Below are 20,497 nucleotides of genomic sequence, written 5' to 3'. Positions count from 1 at the left end.
AGGTGATGCAAAATTTCGACTTTAATTTTATGGATTTGTTCACATGCGCATGCGCGTGTGCACGGAAAATGGAGCATGCCTCTGTAATTAAAAGTGAGAAATAATGCAGGAGGGGCTGTTTTAACTTACCTTGCAAACACCGAAAACTAAACAAAAGCCAAAACAGAGTATCGACCCTTTTGCTACTCCTGTTTCTAATTGTGTCATTAGAGTAGGAAGACCAGTAGCCTGCGCTGTATCTCCTTCCTGTGCATTTCAAAACAAAGTTTAAAGAGACATTTAACATTCTTTCTTTCTCTTAGTGTTTATATAACTCACCTGCAGGGGACAGAAAGAATCTTGGGAGAGAATATGAAACAAAACTAGTTTTAAAAGTTTTACATAAAATGAGCATGCCATGGCAGGTTCTGTTTTCTAGGTAATATTTATTATAAAGGAGAACATGAACTTGCAGATGTGTAATTTAGGAACCTGTTAATGGGTCTACACAGCAGAGAAGACACAAGTCAAACCACATCAGTGAAACCACTTTTATTTTTATTTTTTCCACATAGATAACTTCATGTCAGCTACAAAAATCAGGAAATGAAGAACCGATCGCGAAACTGCAAACTCAAAACCACTGGAGTGATAAACAGGTTTCCCCCAGAGGACTGTTAGAAAAAATAACCAGAATACCATGGATTCATATTTAAGTAGTAAACATGTCATATATTTAAAAATAATAAATATAGAACAGCAGTAGAGAAACTATAGCATAAACAGCATGAAGTATAATTTTATTTTTTAAGACAGATGAAATTTCTAGGCACAGTTTTAGGCATTAAAGAGGACACAGAGGCATAGGTTAGTGTGCGCTGCTCTGTACAAAAATACAGTCTGAATAAATTACATTGCTAGCCATACAATTAGACGTCACTTACCAGTCAGTTCATTGCATGTTTAATAATATACAGGTACATGCTAATCCATATATATCATTTATATTTCAAACACATAGGTCTCTCTATATTTGTCTTTAAAATTTACATGTTGAACTTACAAAAAGCTAAATAGTTGTGCAAGAAATCCAAGTAACTAGCCCTGATGAGTACTTTATGCTCTATGTGTGTATGCGTATATATCGCTCTAAGATAAACAATGGATTTATAGTCAACAGTTTTGCTTGTAAGAAAACATCAAACAAACCTAAAGCTGCAAAGACGTAATGCAGGTGAAAATTCACATGTGTTCATTCTGATAGACAAAAAGTATTTCGGATAAGCAACAATTTTCGTGTTGTACTGAGCTTGTTAGTCATGAAATACTTTCAAATACTAGTGATGGTAGAAATACAACATAGGGCTCTTCACTGGGAAGGGGAGAAAACTTATATAAGAAATCTACCTTTGAGTGTACTGCAAATATGTGTGCCTTAGCCTATAACATAGTCTGTCATTTTCCAGCCTGTCATATTGACAGAGAATGAAAACTTGGTACGACTCGAGATGTGATATCGGTCTAACAGCACACTGCATCCTCTGCTAGGACTAAGAAAAGTGCCTCACTGATGTCAGCCCCAAAGTACTGTTCTCCCATTATTCAGGAATAAAGAGACTCTCTCACAATAGAGAGTGTTTAGTAGCCAAAACCCCTATCCAACAAATACTGTATTTCTCATGCTGCTCTGACAATATGCAATTAACTGCAAGACAGTCTGGCCCAGATTTCACTATTTTTCAAGAAAATTGCTTCAGAAGATTCTATGATACTAATATCCTTCTGGAAAACTTCCACCCATAGTTTCTTATGAGTCTATAGAGAATCATATACTTTTATAAAGGTTTCTCTCTAGGATGCATTTAATTACTTTTGTCCGTCATTGCTAAAGTAAGATCAAGCCTGGTTCTTCATATTTACTTTGTGATTCTATAGAGAAGTCAAAAGATGGAAGGGTTTTTTTTTTCTTAAGCGTTTGAATAATAAAATAGATTTTTTTCCCCTGTTGTTCTGGCAACAGTTCTTAAGACAAGCTGAAAGCAGAACTCTGCTCTGGGAGGTAAAGCAAATTATTAAATACTATTGATGTGGTCCTGCTCTTAACGGATTTTGCAATACAATAGAACATAAGTAGGTTTTAAATGATTTTTCCAATGCTTCTTTCTGCAAAAGGGCCAAAACCAGGACATACTGTTTTAGTGTCTTTGTTAACAAAAATAACTATCTATAACTTTTATATTAGAACTGTATTATTTGATATAAAAATATGTTTATAATTAAACTATCCAAATTTGTGTATTAAACAGGATTAATGCAAGTTTGCAGTGTGAGATTAGTTGCAAACTTATTCCCTATCATTGATATTTCCTTCCTTCCATTTGAACAGCCAACAAATGATTCCCTTAACATAAATCCATCATAATTGTGTGCAGAAATCAGCCCATTAGTTAACTTCAGAGGACCAGGTGATAACCAGATGAATTCTACTCCTTTACTGAGACATTTAGACATTTCTATAAATCTATCACTATTCTTTTATTTTTTAATAAAGACATTTAAAGTACTTGAAAAAAAGCAGCCTTCTATTTTACTGAACTTTTAACAAAATGATCATTCTAATTGCTACTCTCTTTTGAACTACAGTGCTTGCAGAAGAATCATGAATTTTCAGATTAACACCATTTCAATTTTTCTTCTTATACAATTCTATTAAAACTTTCCAGTGAAACAGTAGAGAACACAGAGCAAAAGCTTTAAGGTATATGTACTTTTGTACAGTAAATAAGTGTGAATACCAATCTAAGCCTCTTAACGTGTACAAGGTTAGTGTTCAAATCACTTCACTAGAGCAAATATTACTTTTATATGTAACAGGCAAATGCATGTATTGGAGTAGGGAACAACTTATTACCATTTATACTAATGGTTCACCTTCTATAAAAATATTTAAGCTTGTTACATATGCACAATTATTTGCAGTAATGTTTGGTAAATGATTTAAATGGTACTTCGGACAAAAGCAACTCATGCATATTTCTTTCTAGTTGCCCCGGGGAAAGCAGAGACTCTCAATTTTCCTCATTCTAGATATGGCTGAGGCACAATTGCTAACCGCACAATGAAAAGCACATGTCTCCAAGTCTTGACTCCCTTCCTGGGGAGAAGCTGATTGCCAAAGCATTGCCTATATAGACCCTTCACTTGTCAAGAAAAATGACATGAACATATTGGAAGTTTGCAGCATTTGCCTATGTCTAATCAGCTCTCTTAATTTGTGCAGGTCCCTAAAATGGATGTGAACGCTGGTTATGATGTTGACAGCCAAAAGGCAAAAGATATTAAATCAACTGAGGAAACTGCTTGATGCTCCACATGTGTTTTAGAAAACAGTGAGTTAGAAAAGATAACAGACGTAATCCTTTTGTTGGATGGTTGGTTGTTTTTTAAAATGTGAGACTGTTGGTTCTAGTAGTAGTCTTCGTAGTTCTTAGGGTTCAGGCAATAAAGGATGGCACCCCCAAACGAAAATATAGTTGCACCCCAGGCCAGGCCATAACCCCAGTTGAACTCATGGTAAATTTTCAAGCTCACAGTTTCAATGAACTTGATTGGGTAAAGGACCAGGCTGCAAACCTGTAAAACAACTGAAAGAAAAGCAAATAGAAATTAGGAAAGTGTTCTTTGCAGGAAATAAAAGGATACAACATATAAATATATATATGTATGAGAATTGCTTTGTAATCAAACGTAAAAGCCAAAAAATTTGAAGCATTGCTTATTCCAGATGGTATACCTTAAAACATTAGCAATTTTGTCTTTAACACTGTTTCACAATATAGTAAGAATTACTCTACTAGCAATTAGTAACTCCCCATAATAGTACTTGATGAAATAATTAGTGCAATAATTTACAAGAGCATACAAAGTAATGATTCTCACTTTTTTAGACATACATATATAAGCATCACTATTATGCAAGTAGTACTATAAGCTCAACAAAACAAAACCTGTAAATAGTTCCCCGAGAACAGTGACCGCAAATACCCGAAACCCTTGCTATTTATTTATGCTCTTGAGGAACTGAGGAATTCAAATTCATTTGTACTGATGAAAGTGGTCAAGCTGTGATTTAAGACGTGCTTTTCTTGCTGCTGCTTCTCCATACCACGTAACTCAGCCAATGATTCTAGCAACTCCTACCATGATGCCTTTGCTTATATTCCTCTGATCAAAGACGATTTTCATTCCTTTCCTCTCATCCTTCAAAAGGGGCTCAAAAGTCATCTTTGTCAAGAAGCCACATCCAATTAAACCTTTGTGTTAGATATAACAGATGACATTTATATATTTATTCTTTACCTACTTTCAAAAAAGAATGAAATCAATGAAGGCATAGGAGCTAATGGTAGTGAAAACATCAGCTAATGCTAGCTACTACCATCGAGACAAAACTCAGCTCTTCGTTCTCAGCTAACTCTCGGTTCTTAAGTCAGTTGTCAGTCAGGGCTAAAGGGGGAACTGTGATGAGTCATACCTGATTTAAAAAAAAAAAAAAATTCATCAGGAAAGGGAAGGGTTGTTGTTTTTTCTTATATATCTAAAATTAAAGTGGTCCTTATCCTGTTGATATCTCTATATGGGAGACACTGGATTACACAAAAGATGATGTCTTCCATTCAAAATCATAACTGCATATTGCATCTATTGTATAATTTCTACTTTATTTCAGTCAACTTAACTAGAATTTATGGGATGCATCTGCCTCATTCTCTACTATAGGACAGCTTCTACCCTCAAGAAACAATCTTAAAAAATCTGGGTACTATGTACTATGGGGCAGGGGTTGGCAAACTACCAAATCTGGTCCGCTGTTTGTTTTTGAAAGTAAGTTTTCTTGGAACACAGCCAGGCTCGTTCATGTACTGTCCACGTTCCAACAGCAGAGCTTGGATAGTTGCAAGAGAAACCATGCAGCTCACGAAGCCAGAAGTGCTTACTATCTGGCCCTTTATAAAAAAAAGTTTGCCAACCCGATACATCAAGTAAATGTTTAGTCAAAATGATTATTATTTAACTCATCTTAAAAATACTGTAAATTCCAAATGTACAACAACAAACACATGAACAATTACGGAGACAAGAATAAAATTTTATATAGTAAAATAGATACAGTTTATTACCTTTTTTAGAAAGAGCAGTAGGATGGATAGCGTATTTAATTAAACTGAAGTTTTGTGCTTTAAAGTCTATGCTCATCTATTCTCAGTACCTATAAAAGATCCTTATTACCAATATGATTAATGTTCCCAGAAAGTCTACATTAATGGTCCTCTCTCTAGCGTAAAATTGATGAACTCCAGAAAATTCATGAGGGTGTGATTCCACAAAATCATTCCATTCTGTAAGGTTCTGACTAGGGGGTCAAGTAACCTTTCTGGAGCCAGATATAAGAATTTGAAACATTTTTGCCATGTAGCTCAACACTGCGCCTACCACACTTCCATACTATAGAGAGTGGATGGATGAATAGGTCCATAAAAAAGGAGAATCTCTTGGCATCCAGAATGAACATCACATCTTGTTTATAGTTTAAAGGTCTTAGAAAAGGTTTTAAGTCATTGTTAGGACAACTGACAGCTCATTATATAACCCATACTTCCTCTACTTCCAGCAAGTGCTAAATGTGTATTAATTAAAAAAATAAAGTCAGCTGGCTCTGTGACTTTGTGAGGGAAAGGATGGTTTCATGTATTAAATGTCTTAAAACTAACAAGAAGTCAATTACTATCAACCATGAACTACAGAAAAACATTGCAAAGTTAGTAAGTTTAAAAGATAAAAAGGCAATTTCTCCTCAGGCTCCTATACTCTGGTCACTAGTCAAAGCATGACTGATCTTGCCAGTAGGTGATTGAAATACAAATGTGAAGTAGGAATAGTCATTCATTTACTCATTCGACAAATTCATTCATTCAATAAAAGTTTGAACCAAATTGTACAGTTTAAGGCATGGGTAACAAAAGTCGCTACCCTCATGGGGAGGCCGTCCATTAAGAAACAGACACAGGGGGCGCCTGGGTGACTCAGTTGGTTAAGCGACTGCCTTCGGCTCAGGTCATGATCCTGGAGTCCCGGGATCGAGTCTCGCATCGGGCTCCCTGCTCAGCAGGGAGTCTGCTTCTCCCTCTGACCCTCCTCCCTCTCATGCTCTCTGTCTCTCTCTCACAAATAAAAAAAAAAAGAAAAGAAACAGACACAGAACATGGCAGGTATTGCCAAGAGACGTGAAAAATACAAGAACGCCAGAAAACCAGATAGAGGGATGCAGGCTGCTCTTTCAGATCAAAAGCTGGGGAAAGCCTCTTTAGGGGAGGAGGAGTCATTTGAGGACAGACCTGAATGAAGTGAGGGGGGCAGGTCAATCAAATAGGGAGTGAGCAATCTGGGTAGGGCAGGACGTGAGACGTGAGACGTGAGACGGAAGAGAGAAGCAGGGGCCCATCCGGGGATGGACCTGTGAACCACGGGCGGGGGTCTGGATTTTCTTCTTAGTGTGATGGACAGCTGATAAAGGAGTTTGAGCAGAGAAGTAATAACTGATCTGAATTCTATTCTAGAAGGATTATATGGGTTCTTTTGTGAAAGAGCCAGTCCCTAGGGTGAGTTGTTTACCTAGGCTGCTTTTAATATTCATTTCAATGTGTTTTATTTAGCAAATACTTGGCCTCCTTGGTATAATACAATGACATAATTTCCCTCTAGTGGAAAAGTGGAAATACAACTCCATTAGGCTCCACTGGCATATTCTCCTGAGCAGCTTTCTTAGAGATAAAGCTTTATTGTGTTGTAGCCAGATGAAAATTACCCTAAAACGCTTTATGCCTCTGCATTATTTTACTCTCTTTAGAATCACTGAGAGAAATGCATGTAATAGCAAAACTGAGAAAAAAACATATATAAGCCTGCATTTGTAAATAACTTTTTCCATTTAATAAAAATACACAGAGGCAGGTAAAAATGCCTCCTTGCCTTTTGTAGATGCTGTGAAGGGAAAAACAAATACACAAACTGAGTCCAGAACTCAAGAAAACATCATCACACTTACATTTCTACTTTACCACCAATCAGTGAAACATAATAGGCATCGGCTGTGGTATTCTCTATGCTCTACCTCAGGGGCAACATTAGTGAAGTTGTGTAGCATTTTAGAATTTAAAGGGAATTTGAAGTTCATTTTATACCTCTCTCCACTCTTTTGAAAAGAGGCAACGAAACTAGTAACCATGAAATTGTGTGGAGAGAGGCATGACAAAAACTTAGAGGTACTAATTTCTGTCTTATGTCTAGTTTTAAGGGGCTATTTTTCAGTGCTTTCAATGCTGAACCATTGAAAACATTCAATATTGAAATATCCAATACTTTCATTTAAGGGGATATTTCAACAAAAACTTATTGGATGTTGACCATGTGGCAGGTGAAAGGGATCAGACAGACAGGACATGGCCCTTAACCGGTCATATTTCATACTCTATGGTGAAAACAGACACATAGATAATTACAAATGAATGTGTTCAACAGTAAGAGCAGAGGCATGTTCACTGATCCATTCATTACACATTTTCTGAACTCTAACGATATCCCAAACACCATTTCTGCCTGGACAAAGAAGGGAGGGCTTCCGAGAGGAAGCACCATTTGAATTGGTTCTCAAAGGATGGACAGGACTTTGTCAGAAGACAAAAATGAAAAGACCTCTGGGAAAAAGCAGCAGCTTGTATAGAGCTTAGCATTATAAGAGGGTGTACCTATAGAAAAGTCAGGAGGTTGGAATAAAGGGTACATTCCCATGGAAAGGTTTGGTTCAGACTATAAAAGGCTTATGTGTCATAAAAATAAGAGACCAGTTTCTACAGGGAGACATCTCAGAGGTTATCTGAATTGTAGATGCTGTTGGTGCCCTACCCATATGCTCTCATCTTCATCACTCCAATACTTGTCAGCCTGACTTCCAACTGTCTGCAACACCTGCACTTCTTTGCCTGACTTCTCCTCTGGCCACGAAAGCTACTTTGCCTGATTGTGGGGCAGGCCTGGTGCTCTGGGAAATGAACGCTGCCGGCTCCCCTGCCATCACCTCAGCCCTTACCAATGACTCTCAGAATCTGGCTTCTAAATACCCCACTTCCCTAGTCCTTCCAATGAAATAACTCTGAGGTGTGTGTTGTAAACCGGTTTCCAGAATTTTTCCAGGAACTTTAAGCTCCAGCTGCCTTCAGCAACAACTGGTTTGATAATGTCCTCTTTCTTGCCTACCTACCCTTCTCTGTCTCACTTTTCCGTATCCGTGCTTTTGCCTCCCAGACTAAGTACTTGCACTTGTTTCCTTGTCTTACGTTCTGCCTCTGGGGAAACCAAAGGGACAAGTGGCGAGACCAAATGTGTATTTGAGAACAACACCTCATGGGTTTGTGTGCAAGACAGACTGTAAGCAGGAGGGACTAGAGACGGGAGGCTCCTAGGAAGGAGGCTAGTCAATGCATGGATACCTACCTGTATGCAGTGATGACTGAGATGCCACCAGCAGGAAAGAAAGAGGAGAGAAGGTGAAGAAAAGATAAAAGAAAAAGGCAGTAACTGGATTCTAGGAAAGGGAAAGGAAGGAGTCACGTAGATATTTTAAGTCGGATATTACCATCAAAAAATAAAGTAGGGGAAGTTCCAATCGGGGAACGGAGGTGTTCCACTATGCCCTCAACTAAGGCAGTAATGGTGGGTCATGAAAAGAAGGTACAGACTTAGAAGATAATTTAGAGACAGAATTGATAGGACTTACCAGCCAAGTCTCTAAATACAGAATGTTTACAAAAAGAAAATGGTAATCTGGAGAATTCTGAAAACATTTGCCCATGAAGGGTCAATATGAAGCGATCTTCTTTTCCTTTTTATTTTTTTTTTTAAAGATTTTACTTATTTATTTGGGAGAGAGCACGAGCAGGGGAAGGGGCAGAATGAGAGGGAGGGAGAGAGTAGCAGACTCCCCGCTGATCCCAGGACCCTGAGATCATGACCTGAGCTGAAGGCAGATGCTTCACCGACTGAGCCACCTAGGCGCCCCCTTCTTTTCCTTTTTAAATTTAATCTGTAACTACCAAGAGTTGTAGTACATATGAAATTAATTATTGGCATCGATACGATAAATTGTTCTAGCCAAAGGGTAGTTCGATACTGATAAAGATCTGTGAATAGAATTCCTTTTTAGTTTGAAATCTAAGGTGGACACTGGTTTTTCTGCCAAAATCTAGACTCAAAATACCTCCAGTATTGTAAAGAGGGCTGCAAAATTCAAGCCTCTAATCAGAGAGAGCTCAGAGGTGGAAAGCAGTTGCAGGACCCTGGGGGAAAAACAATCACCATTCTGTACAAACATTCATTTACAGAAGGCTTTTTGCAGATAGAACAGAAAGGAAGTATCATTAATAAAATTAGTGGGGATTCTGTTATTTAAAATCTGAATTAGAAGACTGAGAATCTTCTGCAATTTGTACTAACGGCCTTTAAAAAATGGAAAAAATCATCCTAAGTCCCAGTGGGGCATACAAAAGATCTGCAAAACCAGACAATACAAGAGGACCTAGAAAGAGGCAGCCCCTTTAATTTCACCAACTCTTTAGTGAGAGCTAGATGCCAGTTACAATCCCATCATATTTTACCTATCGTTGTCAGTTATGCAATAAGAAACATGCTATAGTCCTCTGTATTGGAAAAATGCACACTTTCATGATGCGCTATGATTCAGTCATGTTGCACTGATCAATGTGTGGTCTTTATGGCCTCTCAAGTTGCTTATTTCTTTCAGGTGTTGCCCCAAGAGATGGAGTAAATGGAGTTACAGGATGGACTCCAACTGCAGTACACAGTTGGCAGCCGATTTCAAAATTCAAGGCTGATTCTGCTCTTGTTTTTCTATGTGTTATACATACCCAAGTGAAGATGGACTGAAACCCTGGCCCTGCAACTGACTAGCTGGATAACCCTGGGGAGTCACTTAACCTTTCTGAACTTATTTCTTCAGTGATAATATGGGGAAAATAAATACCCAATCTCAAGACTGCTATATCAGAAATAGTATATGCTAAGTGTCTAGCAGTGTTACATGTGGTAGGTGCTCGATTAATTATTGTTGTCAACCTTTTTATTACAGATAGTATCTTATTCTGAAGTACGGACTTCTAAGACCAGTGAGTGAGAGAGTTGTGGAACATGGGACAATGTTTTAGACGGGCTGCAGTGATGACAAGCTCTTAGCCATTCTACTAACTATTCAGGTGGGTAACAAGCCCTCCCGCCGCCCCCCCCCCCCAAATTAGGGACTTCAGGGATAAAGGGAAGATGCAAAACCTTTAAAATATGTTTGGCTGCCTTTATGAGATTTGATCATCAGCTTTTAGTAAATACCCTTGGAGTATATAATCTAACACCAAGGAGTATACCTACACACTAGAGGTGCCCCACGTTTATTTGTTAAATAAGTGAATGAAAACAATAAATGAAAAAAAATCATTTTTATAACTATCAATTTCTTGAGCTGTTTTGGTTGGAGCTTTGTGCTCACATGAAACTTGCTGCTTCATAAACTGTCAAAAGAGAAATGGTTTAAGAAAAATTATGCTAGAGTTAGCTAGTTGTTTACATGCCTGTTTCTCCCTGTCAAGTTACAAGCCGGGCATAGCACATGGTGCTGAATTAATTAATTATGTAGTCCGGTGTAGAGATGTTTCCAAGTGGTAATGCTATGTTTGTTTTGATTTTATGTCCTGCATGTTTCAGCAGAAGAAAAGATTATTTCTTTGCTAAAATACATAACATTCTCTGTGTGTCAACACCAGGATAAGCTGGGTATTATTTGAAAAAAACATTTTGAGAAAAGAAGAGAAACACAGACTATTTTCAAGCAGACCAACATGAGCAAAAAGGGGAAATGGCTCCAAATACACATTTAGAAAGAATCACTAAACTGAATTACAAGTGAGACAGGCCAACCAAGAGAATAAGTATGTTTACTATGAAGCAAGCAAAATAAACAGCCATGATTTTCACTAGCATTGTTTCAAGTGGGCAGATTTTCCAAATTTGTTCATCTTATGCCCAAATCAATAATGGATTATTATGTGTAATGAGTATCTTTTCCAGAAATCGGCTACAGGCAACTCTTTAATGGGTTTTGAGATGGGAGAGAGAAACCTTTTCATGACATGTTTCAAATAATGAGTAAGTTTTTACCTTGCTTATAAGCAAAATGAACACTAAACTAATGGTTATTTCAAAAAAAGCTTCCATAAGCACAGTGTCAAAAGAGAGTAAGTAAAATTAAATCTCAGCACATGTACATTTTAAAAATGTAGCAGTATAATGCTTGCTTTAGGTCTCAGCAGGCAGAATATGAATATATGAATACTACTGTAGGGATTCCTCTCATTATTTTATACTTTACTAATACTTGTAGTAGCTAGAGCTAAATTGGAATCTTTATTTTGACCAAATCCATTACCTCTAACTTATGTTCATTTACAATATGTTTTCTGTTACAACCAGTACTTATTTTCACATTTTCATAAATTTTGCTATACTTGGGAAAACATACAGAGCTTTTTTAGAAAGAACTAGAAACTCCTAGTTATTTTTCTAAGGATGTTTAAAATAGGTGCTATAAACAATGGATTTCTTTATAGATTCTGCACATGCTATTATGTGGTAAGTTAAAATCTAAATGAGACAGTAACTAGGTAGCACCATAATACTGGATATTTATAAGAGAATGTCTAGAGTACTTCTATACCTTTGTAAAATCAGAAATATCTGAGTATTTTAAAGATTATTCAAAACATAATTCCAGTTTTAAGGAATGGTATATAATTTCAGAACAATTTATCAAAAAATTTTATTACAATTATCTTATCACTATGTTAATAAATCCTCGCTGCAAAGACAAATTTATACTAAAATTAAAATACCTAAGTTATTTCATTCTAAGAATAGAAAGATCTATGATAAATCCATGAACCAAGATATAAACTAGAGAACTGTGATGGCATCTTTAGGAGAATCTTCATGTTGTACTAAATGATTCACAATAGAGATCTTTATTACACAGATCAACAGAAAAATGAATAGTATGGCCACTGCCTAAGATTTCAAACTATTTTTTGTAATAGTGTTTTCTATTCTATTAGAAAGTATCTGTGGTGCTATTTAGCTGGTTTTGTGGGTCTCTTAATGCCATGTTCAGTCTGTAAGAGGCACCTAATGAACAGCTGAATGAATGAATGAGTCAGTAGCGAATGAACCACTAGTTCAAAATTCAGTAGCCTCCCAGCCCTGGCTCTGCTGGTAACTACTATAGAATTTTGAGCAAGTCACTTGAGAGATTTGACTTAGATGTACTTCAGCCCTCTGGACCTTCCTTTTCATGACACCTACATTCCAGTCAGTCTTCTTGGGTATAAAAAATGAACACAAACAGCAGGGGGCAGCAGACTACTTCTGATCTTATATTTTTAGATCAAACTACACTTCAAATCCTGAGAAATTTCATCCGTTCCCATCTTTAAACAGCTTTAAAAAAAAAAAAAATCCATCTAATCTGAGATGGTTCTGTCAGTGTCTTCATTATTGACAGTCACAGAGGCTTATTTTGCAGTCTTCAAATCACATGTGACTGACAGGGTAAATTGAAGGCACCACAAGAATATTTCAGTTGGAATCAAAAAGAACAATATATTCAAGGCTATTCTTATAGATGAAAATTAAAATACATTAAATAATGGACTGGGCTTTTAGTCTTATAAACTCCCTTTCTAAACAGTTCCCTGATTTTAGCAAAACCTCCACCTTACCTTGCTTCATGTTTTCATCCCAGCTGTGCGTGCTTCCTAGAACGATGGCTGTTAGATTAACGACTATGCCACTGACCGCATACAACTGAATTGTCTGATGGTTCAAGTTATACATTATCATTTTTCATTATAAGCATGTTTGTTTCCAAACAGATTTAGACCTTTCAGCCTACATATATGGAATTTTTTCCAGTTTCACGTCAGAAAAAAATACTGTTGCCTTAAGGTCACCAAGGGGGCAATAAAAGGAGGGGAAAAAAGCTGAATGTGAAGACAGTTGGTAAACACATCTGCTGCAATTCGTAAGGCAACAGCCCTGTCAAGAACTATTACTTATGTTTTAGTTAGAAGTTTAGAAACTGCCACTCTGCTCTGTGAAATGCTTAACATACTGAAAACCTGTAATACGACAAACCCTTAGTCAGTTTACCTTAAAATATATCAAATGTCTCTCAATTTGTAGGTAATGCAGCAACCTCATACTGCTTTTGCATGTGAAGGGAGGGATGGTAGAAAGGTTGCTGCAACTTGAATACCAGCTCGAACATAATAAATACACATTTACCTGCTGCAAAAAGCATGACAGCAACAGGTCGGTAGAAGCGCCTTCGAGATCCCACGCAGATAGAAATCAAACCCACCAGGAATGCAATAAGAATGATGGCAGCACCGCCCAAGAGTAAAGCCAGAGTAGCAATCTGCCAATCTGTAAAGAAAAACAAGAAAGTATTGCTTTTAAGCAGTCAGTCCTCAAAGAATCAACAGAATGATGTTCAGCAGCCTGCATCTAGCTGCAGCTAAATACACGGGATCTTACTGCATGCTAATCATCCTTTGGGAACTGAAGTGTTTTGCAACAAAAATTACTATAAACGTCCTAATTCAGAAAGTCTCTTAGGCTAAGCTCAGCAGTGTTTTTAGACCAGGGGTTTGCCACGCTTTCCAAGGACTCTACTAAGCCTTCATGGTAAACTGGGTATCCTTTCCATAACGTATTTTCATTATTATTGTTTTTTTCTATTGAGCTATAAAGTTCACAAACCTTAAATATGAAAGTCGAGAATATGATGAACTTTTATATATATTCATACTCCCATATAACCACCAACCACATTAAGATATCGAACATTTTCGTCACCGGGGTTCCCTCATGTCCCTCCCCAGTCAATAGTCACCCTCTCACCCAGGCTAGTAAGGGACATCTATCACCGCGGATTCATTTTTGCCTGTTCTTAAACTTTATGTAAATGGTCTGAACTCTTTTGTGTCTGGCTTTTAAGTCTGTGATATTGATTTTGTGTCTGGCTTTATGTCTCTGATAGCTACCCATGTTGTGTGGCAGTAACACATTCTTTCTTTTTTTTTTTTTTTTTCCGGTCCTTTCTTATAAAGCCTTCCTTCTCCGTACTGCACCCCCCAAAGGAACCAAGTTTTTATTTGCCAGTCTTTCCCTCCCCTTCTCTAAAACAACTCCCCCAGCAAAATGGCATCAGGAAAATTTGTTGCTGTTTGTTTTTCCCTCCTCTCTTTCATTTCATTCTAATCTCACTGTGGTATTTACCACAAGGATGGTCTGTGAAATTAAGTATTCCCAGGGAGCCAGAATGTACTCTAAATAGATGCTGGCCCCCTTTCTTCATTCATACGTGGAAACAGCAAGCATATATTGACCACATGCTATGTACCGGTCTCTGTACATGGATACTTTGAGTCTCCTATGTGCTGAGTGAAATGTAAACCTCACTGAAATGCATCTGTCACTTCCTATAAAGATACAGAAGTAGCATGACAGAAAATTGGCCATTTCCCATCCCATAAGAAGAGGAGAATGTTCTCTAAGAAGCAGCAAAGTGAATATATGAAAGCACTATCCAGTTTAGGAAGCATCACAAAAAATGATACTGTGCAGAACATTCTTCATTGGGGGTCCTTTGGAAGTCCCAGACTGCCTCTTCTGGCCCTCACTTTAATGTATGTGCAGAAAATGAAAATAGACTTTAATCCATGGTTAAACTGCAATGTAGTCTTATCCAAAGTTAAGAACTCATGATATTTTGATGCTGCACTTTGAAATTACCCCTCCAGAAAGCTTCCAAAGTGCACTCTTTTACCACTGTAGGATAAGGGATGAATGGAGGAACCTATAAAACCCTCGGATTTTCTTCTCTTCTTTATACTTATATATCTCTGCCTCAAGTGTCCTCTTCCACATCCTTGCCTTCTAATAAATTCTGGATTTATAACTGGCACTGAACCAGAACTTGCACTGCATTCAGGAAACAAACAAACAAGGGGAAAACAGAAAAAATCCACACTTTTAAAATATAAAGGTGAATCACAAGAAAGTGGAGAGCATTTTTTATGCCATCTATTTGTAACAAAGCCATATAACTTCAAACAAAAGTATATCTGGCTTTCAACTAGAGTTTAAAAGGATAGTCATACTATGGATTTTTTATTCCATAACAGCATGTAGCTTTGAATTTAAAAAAACCAAAAGAATAATCCTTACATTTGGAAGTCTCTAAATTTCTTTGAAAAAGTTTATACATAGCACAATTATTTTTCACTTTAACATAATAGAAATTCTTCTAAAAACTTTCAAGTTGAAATTTCTGAATAAGTAAAATCTTCATTGTATCAAAGTGGGGTACAAAAAAAAAATCCATCCATTCATCCATCAAATTCTTTAATAGAGACTATGTTGAATACTTTCTAGTTGGACCATTATTTTTATAAAATGATTACTTTTAGCAACTTTCTCCAAATTACTTTAAACAAGAATTTTTACAGAATCGATTTTAAGTCAATATACAACTATTCACTCACTTAAAAAAATAACTTAAAAGATTGCTTTTCTGATAAGCTTTCACACAGCCCAATATATATGCATAATGATTTGCCCAGATTTGTGTATTTCCACAGCCCAATATATATGCCACAGATTTGACTATTTCCACTTTTAACCCAAAATAAAAAAAGAAATTTTGATCACTTTTCTCTACTTTAAATATCCTCAAAGAATAGCTAAAATACATGTATTTATTTGCATTTTGTAAAAACAAACTAAGACAAAAAAATTGGCAAAATTTTCCCTTAAAGGGCAAGACAGTCAATATTTTCAGCTTTGTGGGTCATGGTCTATATTGCAACTACTCAACCTCTGCTGTGTAGTGTGAAAATAGCCATGGACAATATGTAAATGAATGAGCATGGCTGCGTCCCAATAAAACTTTACAAAAGGGCTGGTTTTGACCCTCTGGCTAAAATTTATTGACCCCTGGTCTGTACTTTATGTACCATTTAACAATGCTGAACTTTTTTCTATGTAAAGGTCTCTCAGACAATAATAATTTCATAATAAAGTCAGTTTGATAAATGAGTAATAAAGGAGTGCAAAGTGATGCTTATCCAATTTAGCAATTGAAAAGTACAGAAAACCCAAATCTCCTTAAATTAGGAGATTTCCTTAAAATAGTAATACTTCATGTCATATGGAAAACCAATAAAATGCAATAGAAACCACAAGCAGAATAACACTTACTAAAAGGGACTAGAACCTAATTAGGAAGGGAACCTCTTACAGCATAGGAAGTAGTTCTAAAAAGTAAGTGAATACAACCAGTCTGATTTTCTTCTTTTTTTTTTTTTAAGATTTACTTATTTATTTGAGGTGGGGGGCAGAGGGAGAGGGTGAGATGGTCTCAAGCAGACCCCGTGCTGAGCACGGAGCCCAGTGCGGGGTTCTATCTTACAACCCTGAGATCATGACCTGAGTCGAAACCAAGAGTCGGACGCTCAACCGACTGACCCACCCAGGCACTCCCCTATTTTCTTCTAAAAGTCCTGTATCTATTTTTAGTACTGAGGGTTGTGGCTAATGAAAGTCATCCTAGACATAAAGTAAAAAAGGCAGGTTACCAATATCACACTGTAATGTTGCTACCCTTCCCTTTGGTCCTTAACCATAGATAATGCCTGTTCACACAGAGAAACCATTTTATTTTATGAAAGTCTAGAATTGGGCCATGTCTGCCACTGTCCTGGCCAGAAGCTGGGGCTTAGACTGAAGTATTGAGCCCATATCTCTGGTAGACTGTGCCAAGTTTTGAGATTGCTGTCATTATATCCATTTGGAATGACTGACTCAGGCAGGTTGCCCAGGACCAAAGCTTTAACTCGTTGATCAGTTGAACAATCAGGAAGCCAAAAAAGTGGTTCGATAAGGCTACCATAGTCAGTGAGACCCAGGGCACTTTTCACGGTTCTGAAGCTGAGAACAGTGCTTGTGGCATCATGCCTCTTGCAGGAAAGAGTTAGAATCCACTGTCCAGACATTAGGGCCTGCCTGCCTTACGGGCAAGCTAAAGTCAGGGACCATGTAGATCAGCCTGATACCATTTCCTCTTCCTTGATGAACAAGACTAGAATACGGAGAATTTTTAAAAAGTGAAAAATAGTTTTACAGATACCTAGTAATAGCCATTAAAACAATATACGCTGGGCTTCATGTATACACATATACTTCCTTATCTACCAAATGTACATTTAACAAAATATACATATAAAATGTTTTGTTATATACTATAGAACTTGAACAATTTTATGGTACTATTACAATAAATGACCAGAAAACTTGTCTCTACACTAATGGTTTTTCCATTAGAAAGTCTGCATGCCACAAATACTCGCTATCCCATATGCAGTGTTTGCAAAACAAATTAAAATGTCATAAAATTCTCAATTTTCAGCCCCACTTCTTAAAATAAAATCATCTATTTTAAGTTCTCATAATTGGTTAATTTCTACATCAATCTTAGTTCCACAGTTTTATAGCCCTCACAGTATTTAGTCAGATGAAGTGGTAAGAGTCCTTAGAGATTTATTACTCTGCATTAGTTTTACACATTTCTATAAATGATAAACTGACACCATAGCAGAGCAGTGAACATAAACCAGCTCTGCAGAACATCAATGGCCATGGTGCTATTTTACAAACTGCAGTGCTCTGCACAATTAAAACTGGCCATTGTTCAATGTCAGGCCAGTTGATTTGAAATTTGAGTTTGGTTTCCAAGAGCTCTGAAAACAAGTGATAATCAGTTTTGATGACAAAATGTACATCCTTGGTCCATGAGCCAGGGAGGACTCAAATGGGCTGCAAAGAATGTTTTGGATCTGGAACTCACACGTGAAATGAGGCTGCTGTAGTATATGGCAGGTTCTGCTTAAGAGTATAGCAGTCCCCCCTTATCTGCAGTTTCGCTTTCCATGCTTTCAGTTACCTGCGATCAAACGCAGTCCAGTCTGGAAGCAAATGATCCTCCTGACGGATCACCAGAAGGTCAATAGTAGTAGCCTAAGGCTTCATCACAATGCCTCTATCAGTCACCTCACTTCGTTTCATCATGTAGGCATTTTATCATCTCACATCATCCCAAGAAGGATTAGTATAGCACAATACAATATTCCAAGAGAGAGATCACATTTATATAACTTTTATTATAGTATATTGTTATAACTCTTCTATTTTATATTCTTATTGTTGTTAATCTCTTACTGTGCCTAATTTAAAAATTAAACTTTATCACAGGTATGTGTGAATTGGAAAAAACATAGTATATATAGGTTTCGGTACTACCCACAGTTTCAGGCATCCACTGGGGGGTCTTGGAATATATCCCTCACAGATATGGTGGGGGGTGCACTGTATTTTGGCAGAACTGACACAGTGGCACACAGAAGGCACTGAAAGTGCACCTATGGAAGCCAAGGCTCAAGATAAGTGTGTGCTTCTCTATCTACTAGTGCTTTCTCTAAGAAAAAAAAAAAAAACAGGAATGAACATAATGAATATACATAATGTTATACTTTCCCCTGCAGTTACAGAATCAAAATTGGGCAGTCTTTATATCATAACATCAAGTCCAGCATTAATATGCAACTCAGGAACTAAATTCAAGTCCTCTTTCAAGGTATTTTTATTAGCTGGCGCCAGAGTTTCCAATGTCTATAAATGCTTTAGTAATCTGCAGAATTGTGCTGACTTACTTTACAGTCTAATACATGAGACTGGTCTGAAATTGCCACTGCATTACGAAAATTCTATGAGCCACATCATAATTGCCAAATTGGAAATTCACATTCCTTTAGGGAATTCGTGGTCAAAGTTAACTTCCAATTTTCAGGAAAGGCAAAATCTTAATGACAATACACTTTCCACACTTTTAAGCCAAGGTCAAATGCACCACATCAGTGCCTAAAGCTTTCCTCCACCCACCTCATTTCAAAACCTTTAATTTGTCAAACACTGTCTAATTTATTTACCTCTGTAGGTACTGTTTATACGCTGAAATTAGTTCTACTGTATGTAAATCCCTGAGCACACAATTGCCACTTCTTCTAGGAAATTAGATAAAATTAAAAAGCAATGAAGAAACAGATTTTTAGCCTTAGAAATTCAACTCCCACAATTTGGGTGGGTAGTATTTTCCTAAATGTATTTTAATGTTTTAATACGAGAGTATCACTGTTCTAGAATTCTCATCACAAAGTAAAATATTGATTTTTAATTAACTTTTATAATCACATTCAAATTTGCCGGTCACTTTTATTTTCACCTTTGAAGTCCCTAAAAGACAGCTATATTAACCAAAATGATATCCATAACTGCAATTAAAATCATTTACTGTTCCACCTTGAAGAGGTGACAGGGTAAAGAGGTTTCCTATCATCCTGACACCACCTCACAGGTCATCCATAAATCCTCCCTAACTCACCCACATAAGCTGGATCATTTCACTCATCCCCAGAACACCTTCAGTTCTTCTAAATACTTTTATTCACTTGTTGGGCATATGTAGAGCAAAACACTTAAATTTATTTTAATTATATTGGTAAGAACTCAGAAAGCGAACTCAGTATTGCCAATTCCATTTTATCATCAGGAATGGGAAATACTGGGATGGTTTATATTTGTTGAGGGGAGAACAAGCTCCAGTTACAGAATAACTTTTCAAACCCAATTCTCCAACACATCCACCTCTTCACAGAAGACCATGCCTTTTTACTGCCTAGCTCATTTCATTAGAAATTATGGCATTGAATTATTTTCATCAACTGTAATTTAGGAATTTGAGATGAATGCTACATACTTCTGGATTTGGACAGTAAGTCCACATCCTCATGTATGAAGAATGAATCAAAATGGTGCTGTTATTTTGTGTAAAAGGAAGGTAACTGTAGACTTAATAGCCAAAATATTTCCAGAGGTATCAAATGATACACTTCACTTTTTTAATCTGCATGTGACAAATGAAGTGGAAAACTGAAACCATTACTGAGGGAGTTTAAATTTTGTTTTCTTGGCTAAGTTGCATTCTGATCTAAATCCGTCAGTGTTGCATTAATCTTCCACTATTCCATGAGATATAGACACAAAGACAGGCAAAAGAAGAATTCTGATTCTGATTTCAATAGTTAAAATGACCACGTCTTTTCAATCAACTAATATCAAATCTAACATTCTTCATGTGCAAACAAATATTTAAAGCAAATAACTATGTGTCTTTTACAAAATGACAATATAGACACTGACACTGTGCTGCACAAAGTGAAATGGAATA

General features: G+C 36.8%; 1 protein-coding gene across 1 annotated transcript; it reads right to left on the bottom strand.

The window, feature by feature from the left end:
- Positions 1–516: 516 nt before the first annotated feature.
- Positions 517–13,612, bottom strand: TMEM47 (transmembrane protein 47; the record flags this gene model as incomplete). Its single annotated transcript, XM_081807962.1, has 2 exons — positions 517–3,623; positions 13,438–13,612. Coding segments are annotated over 2 exons (354 nt in total), but the record flags the coding sequence as incomplete, so codon positions are not given.
- Positions 13,613–20,497: the final 6,885 nt, after the last annotated feature.

This window comes from Leptonychotes weddellii, chromosome X (genome assembly GCF_054177405.1).
Source record: "Leptonychotes weddellii isolate Sample4059 chromosome X, ASM5417740v2, whole genome shotgun sequence".
Taxonomy (NCBI): Eukaryota; Metazoa; Chordata; class Mammalia; order Carnivora; family Phocidae; genus Leptonychotes; species Leptonychotes weddellii.
Note: the sequence above shows the minus strand (reverse complement) of the source record. Positions and strands in the feature narration are given on the sequence as shown.